This window comes from Ranitomeya variabilis, chromosome 5 (genome assembly GCF_051348905.1).
Source record: "Ranitomeya variabilis isolate aRanVar5 chromosome 5, aRanVar5.hap1, whole genome shotgun sequence".
Lineage (NCBI taxonomy): Eukaryota > Metazoa > Chordata > Amphibia > Anura > Dendrobatidae > Ranitomeya > Ranitomeya variabilis.
The window spans coordinates 64867342-64878551 of NC_135236.1; the positions used below are offsets into that span (position 1 = coordinate 64867342).

An 11210-nucleotide genomic window follows, 5' to 3' on the forward strand; every position below is an offset into this window, starting at 1 on the left:
TGTAATATACAGTGCCTTGCAAAAGTATTCACCTCCTTTTATTTGTACCTATTTTGTTACATTACAACCTGTGTTTAAATATTTTTGTAATCCGATTTGTGTGTGATGCATCAGCACTAAATTGTCTACGTTGGTGAAGTGAGAAAAATATAGGAATCAATTAAATTTATGGGATCAAATATCTTAAAATTGGCATGTTCATATGTATTCACTTCTTTTGCAATGAAGCTCCTAATAATTTGTGGTGCAAGCAATTCCCTTCATAAGTCCCATGCTTAGTGACAGGACGTCCCCCTGTGTGCAACCTAATTGTCACATGTCTGTCAGTATATACACTTTACCTTTTCTGAAAGGCCACAGAGGCTGCAACTCCATTAACAAGAGGAACCAATAAGCAAACCACACCATGAAGACCAAGGAGATCTCCAGACTAGTCAGGGACAAGGTTGTTGAGAAGTAAAAGTCAGGGTTGGGTTATAAAAAATACTCCAATCTCTGATGATCCCTGGAGCACCATCAAATCCATTATCATCAAACCTGCCAAGTGAGGACCACCCACCAAAACTCTCAGCCCAAGCAAGGAGGACAGTAATCAGATAGGCAGCACAGAGACCAAAGGTAACCCTGAAGGAGCTGCAGAGTTCCCAAGCAGAGACTGGAGTATCTGTCCATTTGACCACGATAAGTCGTACACTCCATAGAGGTGGCCTTTATGGAAGAGTGGGCAGAAAAAAACTTTACTTACATACAAAAATTGTAAGGCTCATTTTGAGTTTGCCAAAAGACATGTGGGAGACTTCCCAAATGGATTGAGGAAGATGCTGTGGTCAGATGAGACCAAAATTTAACTTTTTGCTCACCCAGGTAAACAAACACAGCTCATCACCCCAAAAACACCATCCCCACAGTGAAACATGGTGGTGGCAGCATGATGCTGTGGGGATGTTTCTCAGCAGCAGGGACAGGAAAAATGATCCAAGTTGAGGATAAGATGGATGGTGCAAAATACAGGGATTTTCATGAGCAAAACCGCACGGTCCAACAAGACTATCACCCAAAGCACACTGCTAACGCAACACTCCTGTGCTTTAAGGGGAAATGTGTAAATGTTTTGGAGTGGCCTAGTCAAAGCCCTTACCATAATCCAATTTACAATCTGTGGTCAGAGTTGAAGATTGCTGTTCATCAGAGGAAACCGTCTAACTTGAAGAAACTTGAGCAGTTTTGCCTTGAGAAATGGGCAAAAAGTCCAGTGGCAAAATGTGGAAAGCTCAATTACTGCAAAAAGAGGCTCTACAAAGTACTGACTTTAGGTGGGTGATTAATTATGCACCCTGAAGTTTTCAGTTATTTTGTTCTATTTGATGTTTGCTTCACAATAAAAAAGAAAACCAAATGTTCACAGTTGTAGGCATGTTCTTTACAGGAACACATGCAAACCCTCAAAAAAAACAGTAAAATTCCTGGTTGTGAGGTAGCAAAACACCACGAAACATTCCAATTGGGGTGAATACTTTAGCAAGCCACTGTATGGTTATCTAAATAGGTTTGTTTTCTGTTATCAGCCGTTTCAGGCTGAGGAGAGGCTGATTTATTTATCTTATTTATTTATTATACATTTCTTATATAGCACCATCATATTCCACAGCACTTTGCAGACATCATCATCACTGTCCCCATTGGGGCTCACAATCTAAATATCATAATGTTATTTAAAGGGAATGGCTTTGTCATCACTACTTTGTCATCTGTCTGCATTTCTGAGAACCCCCAAATAGAGGAGGGTTCCTTAACCTCTATAAGGAGTTACGTTGTCCCTTAAACCCCAGAGGTCTAACCAAATGAGATCTCCTGCTTTGCACTGAGGAGGGGCAACATCCTGAAACATGGGTCTGCAAATAGAGGTTCTGGCTTGGCTTTTACCCTGTCATGTGGCAAGGCTCGTTAAAGGTTCGATATTGACTTTTATTGTTACTTCCAATAGGTGAGACAGAAGTTCTAGTCCTCTTCCTCTCTGAAGAGGCAATTTGCATATAGTCTGGCCTCTCAATGTGCTGATTGTTCCTCTCTCCTCCATACATAAGAGGTGTAACCTGACTCCTCACTGTCTTGGTTTGTCCAAGACTGACGTGACCTGTTTCTCTAGAGTGGATGGTGATTTCAGGAGAGGTAGGATTAGAAGGTGGCTCATAAGTGGAGAAAGAAGATTTATCTGATAAAGTATGTAAGCAAGTATTGATGTATGCAAAGTGTGTGGAAACCTCAGTGACTATATAAGGGCCATTGCTGGCAGAAGGTCAGTAATAGAAATATTTAAAAAAAACATTCGGTTCTGTGGACTTACAATATGTAACTTCAAGATCCTGGACCCCAATGCAAAAGTACCAAGGACCCACATACCACATTATTTATAGTACTGGTGTCTTATGTGGCAGAGGGGGCTTTGGATCCACTTAGGTACCAGGGTCTGGGTGCGCCATATTCTCAAGCACCTCCTATAGCCAATACATAATTATGACATGGTTCACAGTAATGGCAGCTTGTACTTTATTACATAATATCTGCTGTGAAATGGGGGACCTCTTCAGATCTTCTTTCTGCCATTTTCTCCCTCCAGCCAATTCATCTGTAAGTCAAAATATACCATAAATTTCAAATATATAATGTGTAATTGCATCCAAATGGATGAAATCTATAAAATGGATGTAATTTGCCCCACATTAGCTTTTATCCTACTTTGCCAATGCATCAGTTTCTTTATTACAAAACAACTCCTGTCTCAATTTTAGGACTAAGCTAAGACCATCTCGCACATGGCCTTTTAAAGTTCCTTTGAGTTCGCCTTGTAATTGTGTTTTGTTTTTAACCAAATATCACCATATTAATTAAAGAATTAAATCCGAAATGATACCACAATAAGCCTATTTGTGCCAATAAGCTGGCATGGTTGCCACTGATACACTGGAAAAGAGTATGTAATAAAGGCAAGTATTACCACTAATAATCTGCTATATGGTATGATGTTTTTCATAGGGCTATGAGTATTTTCCTCAACTCACCAAGGCTCCTCTTATGATGCTAAATCTGTTTTGTGGCAGGAAACACTCAAGACGCTTCGGCTCTGTGAACAACGAAACTTCATTCTGAGCCTAAGAAATGAACAAAGACAGACCATGCTCTAGTTCTAGTCTATATGGAGAAAGTTGTGTCAATAGATGAGAAAATATATTGTATTGTTTTGTTTATGGATAATAGTGAAGAGTAGGGTTGGACTGGCCATGGGGTCTACACTCACGCCACTTTTTTTTTGGTGCATAAGGTCTTCACTGGTAAGTTACAGCCATTCTGCAGTATCTTATAATTATAAACCTTTAACACTACAAATGTCATAACCAGAATTATTTAACAGTATATCAAGTAATTATATCCTATTAACAATAATTTATACATAGACTACACTAAGCTTCCATACCAATAAAGTCAAGGTTTGAAAATTAATATTTATTGCGATCAGAGTAAAATTGTAAACAAAAAATCAAATGTAAAATGAAAAAATCTAGACACATGAACTCCCAGATTATACAGCTGCCATGGGGCCCTTGGAGAAAGGGGGTTTAACTTTGAGAGATGCAATCCTCTTTGCAAATAGTGGTGAAAACCTGTCTAGCACTCCACTCATGGGGCATATTTTTCCTCCTGGATGAAAGCTCTTACCTTTTTTTCACAGGGAGCATTGCAAAGCTTCTAAAACCCACTAGACGCTCATCAAAGGCATCTCATAAAGCCAACCCGTACACTATTCTACGCTGATGATGGACAATTATAGGGTGTCTACCTCCAATAGGTGGCATTAGGTAGCAAGCTCTCTGCCAGGAGGAGAGCTAATTTGCAAACATGGTCACTAGTGAGATAAATGTTCTGGTCTTGTTATGACCCCCCATATGTATTAGATGGCTTTCGGACAGACACCGGTCTAATGTGTATGGGGAGCTTCAGATCCCAATTGTTATTACCTCTTGGAAGGAGTCCTGGAGCGTTTCTAAGTCGCGCTTCCCTCCTGGCTGCAGCCCATATGACCAATGCTGAGAATAACTCATATGATCAGACAAGAGGAGAACAAGTATAAGGAAGAAACATGGTGTCCCAAGGTGGCTCATCCTGAAATTACAAATGTGTATTATTAAGCAGTTAACAAACTTTCTAACCAGGGACTAATCATACGAGAACTCGGATCACGTAAGCGTCCAATGTTGTGCCCAAAACAAGGACTCTTGAATGCAGGGCATCATGGCTGGTTTTAATTTTGGGGCACTTTCTGGTCCATCTATCTATATTTGTGTTCTTAGTTAACTGCATTGAAATGAATGGCTAAGCCAGATTCCACATTAACACATTTGGATCTCGAGACCACAGCAGAGAGGGAGAACCAGTTGTCTACACATTATGGACTACTTCAGACATGTTAAATGTATAGACTCTGCAATAATTAATCTTGAAGATTAGAAAAAATATTTTTTTTCTGCCAGAGTGCCACTGTTTTTCAATGGTTGAGTTTGGTATTACAGGTTAATCACATTCACGTGAGTACTTACATGTCAATGTTGAGTACTCCAGCACCAAGAATCACACTTAGAGGACTAATTTCAGTGCCTTAATACGTGTAATAGAAATGGCGTACACCTAGATATGTTTTTTGTAGCCCCTTTGAATAGTAAAAATTGCCATTGTGGCCTTGAATCAGGAAAAACAAAGTTGTACAACCCCCAAGTAGTGATTAACCTTTTTGTAATCCTAATGTCACCAGGTTTCGCAATACAAACTGCACACATTTTTAACTAGATGTCTTAGGCCTGATGAGGGGGGTGTACTTACAATGAAAATCCATATCTGAATTCGTTGTATAATCCTGATAGAAAGCCTTTTTATGAGTCAAGCTAGAACTGGACTCTTAAAATGCTTACTTTAATGTAGGGAAGGAAAATTTTCAAAATGGATTATACAGCCATTCCGACTTGGATTTTCCAAGTAAGTACACAAGGCTCATCAGGTCTTTGAGATTTATTTAATGTATTCTGTTTGAACTGTGAAAATCTGTTGACAGATCCACTCTACTGCACACAGACAAGTCTCTAGGGTTTGTAATATAGAGCCATAGGTTTTCCGAGTGTCGTCATGTTCCGCAATTCTCCCTTTCATCGGAGGCATGACTTCAGTTTTTATGAGCAGTATGTGTACGTAATTAAGTGTATTTCACCCTTTGGAGGAATGCTAAAATTTCCACTTTCATTCTGTGGCACAGGAAATGGTGGACAATAAGGAAGTATTTCGGAGTTTACAATAATCTCCTACGAGGAGCTGACAATTCTACAAAACAACATTAACTTATCTTATCCAGCAAAATCTCAGTCATCACTGCGGATATTAATGTGTCCGGATTAGCAACATAGATGCTGGTACTACTGGATATACAGTGTACTACATTTGGGTGTCCACCTCCAGTAGACGTATGTGCCCAAAATCGATTCACGACAGAGCGCGCGTTGAGGCCTTTGACTTGCATTGGTTGGGGCGCTGTCCATATAGTGTCCGTTTTACATGCAGATATAAAATACGCTTGTCTGAATGACCCCTGAAGCCCCCATAGATGGCTGTCGGCTGAACAATGGTTCGGCCGGCAAATATCTCACCTCTCTCATACACATAAGAGCCCTCCTGTGTTATCAACAAGGGTGCGCTCACATCTGCGTATAAAATCAGCGAGTGTAACGTGAAGAAAAAAAAAAAAATTAACATTGCTCTCACACCAGTGTTACTCAATGAGGCAGCGTACATCTGCAAGATGTACCTCACCTAGAATTGGGGGTGAGGAAAATGGTGCCCATGGCAGTGTAAAACGGCCGAGACTCACCAATGCAAGTCAATGGGTGAGCGGGAAAAAAATAACAGCACATGGATCATGCACGTGCCTTCTAATTTTTCCTTACCCATCTCATAGCCAACAATTCATCAGCCGAGTACGGTAAATTCACAATGCGAACCGAAAGAATAGATGGAAATAATTCAGTGAGATATATAATCAGTGCTTTATGTAGTTTTCTGTACTTGTATTCGAGCAATAAAGGAAAAAAAATGGTGTACGGTCCCTCTTATATTTATTAACCAGCTGAGGGAAAGTAGACAGCTGAGAGCTGGTCTTAATAACCTGGGAAGGGAGTAATAAACATGGAGCTTTCCAGGCTATTAATATCAGCTACCAGCTGTCTACGTATCCTTTACTGATTGTTAAAAAGGGGGATCCAAAAAGAAAAAATGACTGGTGTCCACGCTATTTTTAATAACCAGCAAAGGTTAAGAAGACAGATGCACGCTGATATTAAGAGTCTGGAAAGGGGCCATAGATATTGGCCCCCACAACCCTCAATTGCCCCAGAGATGGTGCATCTATTAGATGCACCAATTCAGGCTCTTGGCCTCAGCTCTTCCCACTCGCTCTGGTGTGTTGGCAAGTGGGGTAATAGTACTGGGGTTGATGTCAGCTTTGTAATGTCCACTGACATCAAGCCCAGGGGTTAGTAATTGAGAGTCTATAAGACACCCCCATTACTAACCCTGTAAGTTAAAAAAACCCACACACAGTAAATCCATAATATGGACCTCTCACGATGATCCCCGACTCTGCTATACCCAGAGCCTGTGATGAGCGGTGACATCGGTAACATGACCGCTCACCATGGCAGCCGGAACACACAGAGGAGCACGAGAAATAGCAGCAGTGACGAGCAATGATGTCATTAAGGCTACCGCGGGTCACAACCGGCGGTTCTCACGGTATCCTCAGTGTGATCCGCCAGCTGTAAACTGCTTTAACCTTACTAACGTCACCGCTCACAGCGTGAGAAAATTCTTATGCTTCTCTTAGTTTGTTCCTGCGGCCGTGGTGAGTGCTAATGTTACTGATGTCACAGCTCATCACTGCCTCCGGATGTAGCAGACTCGGCAATCATCGTGGGACGTCTTTATTATGGATTATAGAGGACTCTGTGGATTTTTTTTATGGTATTAAATGGGTAAAAGAGGGCAATTGTTGAGTGCTTTTTACATTTAGAGGACTTTTCTCTGTGCGTGTTTCTTGCTTTTGACTATTGGGTTAGTAATATGGGTGACTGATAGACGCCTCTCCATTACTAACCCATGGGCTTGATGTCAGCGGATATTACAAGCTGACATCAACCCCCAAACCATTATCCCGATTGCCAACGCACCAGGGAAATTGAAAAGAGCTAATCTAATGGATTTGAGGAGGTTGAGGGCTGGTATTATTAGTTTGGGAAGGGGCCAATATCCATGGCCTTCCAAGACTATATGAGCCCGCAGCTACCTGCCTTGCCTTAGCTGATTATTAAAAATAGGGGGGACCCCACCTCTATTATGACATTAAATATCTACAGGGCATCTGGCCGACATATTCTACTTATATCTGTATATAAGATTGTTTTACTAGCTAATTAGCTTTAAATGACTGAAAATTACTATATGTAAAAGCTGATGTTAAAAAACACTTTGCATATGGATGCTAGGTGACAAAAAAAAAAAAAAAAAATCACACACCCACCTGTCACACGGAATGACACTTGCCAAAGTTTCAGGCTGAGAATGTCAGCCATTTTATATACGTAGATGTGAGCGAACCTTTAGAGTGCGCCTGCCAGACATCTCCGATTTAAGACTGATCCTTTGACATAAGCCGCCATCAAACATGCTGGATCCTCGTCTCCCCCCACAATCATATGTTGGGGGTCCCTATATACAGGATTAGACTGTTGGTCAAACTGTCGACATTGGGGGCTTGGCTGACGTTAGTCCATTGTGGATGGGGTGCTAAGTCGTGTAGTGAGGGGAAAACAAAACAAGTTCTTTTAACCATTGAGAGGCAGGTGGTGGTGACTCGGGACTAAGACTTCAAGAAAGAGGCAACACTTGAGAATTAGGGACAGAGGAGGAGACGGAGGTCTGACGAGATGTGGTGACGGTGGGGAAGGTGACATGGACCTGGATTAGCGCATTACACTCATATTATTGGGGGCAGTACGTCCTTTCCCAGAATTCAAACGGGAAAATAAGCGCCAAAAATTGCTGCCACATATTTGGGATCCTGCCCTCAAGTTTTATCCTCCGTTTCACGCTCTAGTGATTGATAACCCGTCCCGCGCCTGTTAATGTGACAGACATCTTTACGCAGCGGGAGGAAGACTTCGAAAACGGCCTAAATGAAAAAGCTTCTATGTGTTGCCTATAACGACCAATCAGAGTTCAGCTTTCATTTCATATACTGCTTTTGAAAAATAAAAGCTGCGCGGTGATTGGTTGCTATTGGTAACACAGGACTTTTTTTTTCTTTTAGACCGTATTAATAACTCTGCACCTCCATGCCGCGAGGCTCAGAGTAGTCTTTGTGCTGGGTTTTTATTTTTTAGGGAATCATAGTCCCTGGCCAATGTTGTAAACGGACTGACGAATATATCCCTAGATTAGGAAAAGCACTGGCTGGCTTGTTTTAAAAAACAATCAGTGCTTTATTCACCCTCCCATGGTCTGGCAGCGAGTCTCCATCTCTGCTCCCTCTTTCATCTACAGCTCTGACCACAGCGCTGCAGCCAATCAGTGAGTTCTATGCCACTGCCCAACTCACCGATTGGCTGCAGCTCTATTGACAGCGCTGCAGACAATAACACATCGATGGACCAGGGGATGGTGAGTAAAGGATTTTTTTTTTTTTTTTTTTTTTTTTTTTTTTTACAAACTGCAGCCACGAGACAGCAGGTGTCCTATACCGTAAAATTCCCCTTAACCCTCGATTACATTTGCATTTAGCGCATACAATTATTTATACAGACCTGGAAAACCCGGAGAAGTAAAATCTGATTGCTTTATTGTCTGTCGGCAGAGGAGCGTGCACTTACCTGGTCGTACGGGTGACAGCAGCACTTCTGCCCGGTGCGGTCTGTTGCCCAGGACTTGTCACCCGCTATTTAAGAAGCGGCACAAACAACACTCTTATGGTAAAGAGATCACATTGACCCCATTAGTCTAAAACTTCCCTACTGGTTAATCCAGATTAATTTAGCCACAGCGGGATTAATGCTTCACGACGAAGCTTTAGATGTTGTTTGTCTCATCTCTCCACATGACCTGAGCATCGATTTTTTTTTTTTGGCTCCTTGACAGTCACATGTAAGAGGAATCTGTTAAAGGGAACCAGTCACTTTGGAAAATGTTATTTTCCTACAGATATAGGGTTAATCTGCAGGTAAATAGCATTACAATGCAGCCTGGCCGCCTTACTGAAAGTGTGGATACTGAGGGAAACAAAAATGAACAGATTTCCTCCCTGGAGCCGCCGGCTTTCAGTCGTAGGGGAGTGCACACGATTGACTACTCACTCTGCATAGATAAGCTGACTGACAAAATGGCGGGGGTTGGTTACTGCTGCAGCTCACAGTATAATGAGGCGACTGTAGCCATTCCGTGCACAGTATAGTTTGCAGTGATCGTAATTGCTCCTCACTGCACATCCGCGTGACTGAAAGCCGGCGGCTCCTGGGAAGAAATAAGTTCATTTTCGGCCAGTAGCTGCAATTTCAGTAAGGTGGCCAGGCAGGATCTCCATGGATGGCCATTATTGCATAGAGCTTGTTAAAACAAACACTTTTGTAGTTTTACTGTTTATTAAAATTTGCAGTTCTTAAGATATTAACACTATTCTTTTGTTTACAGCTGATTGCCTAGGAAACCGACCACCGCTGCTGCCTAGCTTAGCTTGTACACACTGTGCTGAAGCCTGCCGGCCACTTTCAAAGCAGTGCTTAAAAGCTCAATTAAGAACAACCGGTAAGCACTGCGTGTGTTTGGCTACCGCTGATAAACAGACATGGTGGTCAGTCTCCTAGGCAACAAGTTGCAAACAAAAGAGAAGAAAAAGTGTTAATATCTCACGAACAGCAGAACATTTTAAGAAACAGTAAAATTGCAAACGTGTTTTGTTTTTTTAACACTATTCCAATCCCATCTATGAATATGGTAATAGCCCTTTAAAGTAGGGAAGCAGGGCCGACTCCAGGATTTTGTGGGCCCCAGGAGAGTCTCAGTGGGCCCCATTAACACACACTACGATTCCTGAGACACAGATAAGGCAGAGAAATCTAGGTATAGTACAAAGCCAAAGAGTTCACTTCTTACATGAGTGATATCTATTGTAAATTCTACAATGTCATACAGCAGAGGGGACTGGGGTGATCGAGGGTCCACAAGTTTCAGTACCTGTGGTATTAGAGGTAAATGGGATATTGATAAATGTACCTCACCGGTAGAAACTGTTCTCAGCAGTGTACCCTTTACAAAAGTTAATTTCCTCCTATATAATCCATCATACAGTATAATGAGCCCCATATAATACTCCATACAGTATGAGCCCCATATATTGCTCCATACAGAATGAGCCCCATATATTGCTCCATACAGTATGAGCCCCATATAATACTCCATACAGCATGAGCCCATATATTGCTCCATACAGTATAATGAGCCCCATATTTTGCTCCATACAGTATGAGCCCCATATATTGCTCCATACAGAATGAGCCCCATATACTGCTCCATACAGAATGAGCCCCATATACTGCTCCATACAGTATAATGAGCCCCATATATTGATCCATACAGTATGAGCCCCATATAATACTCCATACAGTATGAGCCCCATATATTGCTCCATACAGAATAATGAGCCCCATATATTGCTCCATACAGAATGAGCCCCATATATTGCTCCATACAGTATGAGCCCTATATTGCGCCATACAGAATATGTCCCATATATTGCTCCATGCAGTATAATGAGCCCCATATTTTGCTCCATACAGTATGAGCCCCATATATTGCTCCATCCAGTATAATGAGCCCCATATATTGCTCCATACAGTATGAGCCCCATATTTTGCTCCACATAGTATAATGCGCCCCAGGTAAAACTTCACCTCTCCTCGCTGGCCGCTGCTCTGGGCTCCTCAGCATCGCAGTCTCCGGCTCTCTGCACTGTTACTGCTCAGAGCAGAGGACGCACAATAGTGACATCATCGCACCCTCTGCCCTGACACATCAGTCAGGAGATTCTAAAGACACTGGAGCTGCATAGGAACAGGGAGAGCCAAGTA

At 42.0% G+C, this 11210-nt stretch overlaps 1 protein-coding gene across 2 annotated transcripts; it reads right to left on the reverse strand.

Annotated features, from left to right (window-relative positions):
- Positions 1-2533: 2533 nt before the first annotated feature.
- On the reverse strand, positions 2534-9098 carry GNRH1 (gonadotropin releasing hormone 1). 2 transcript variants are annotated; one of them, XM_077262108.1, is made up of 4 exons: positions 8961-9098; positions 4014-4158; positions 3060-3149; positions 2534-2626 (listed from the first exon to the last, which is right to left on the reverse strand). In XM_077262108.1, the coding sequence occupies exons 2-4, from the start codon at positions 4155-4157 to the stop codon at positions 2585-2587; spliced, it is 276 nt and encodes a 91-aa protein (XP_077118223.1). In that variant the 5' UTR covers position 4158; positions 8961-9098; the 3' UTR covers positions 2534-2584. The 2 variants fall into 2 exon arrangements, with proteins under 2 accessions (XP_077118223.1, XP_077118224.1); XM_077262109.1 differs by lacking the exon at positions 8961-9098 and adding an exon at positions 7613-7746.
- Between the last annotated feature and the right edge of the window lie 2112 nt (positions 9099-11210).

Bases quoted from the DNA above. Each gene is read 5' to 3' on its own strand.
- GNRH1 (XM_077262108.1), bottom strand. From the start codon at position 4,157: ATGAGCCACCTTGGGACACCATGTTTCTTCCTTATACTTGTTCTCCTC. The intron at 3,150-4,013 runs GTAATAACAATT...TTCATTTCTTAG, and splicing joins TCCAGGACTCCTTCCAAGAG to GCTCAGAATGAAGTTTCGTT. The intron at 2,627-3,059 runs GTGAGTTGAGGA...TTTGACTTACAG, and splicing joins GCATCATAAGAGGAGCCTTG to ATGAATTGGCTGGAGGGAGA.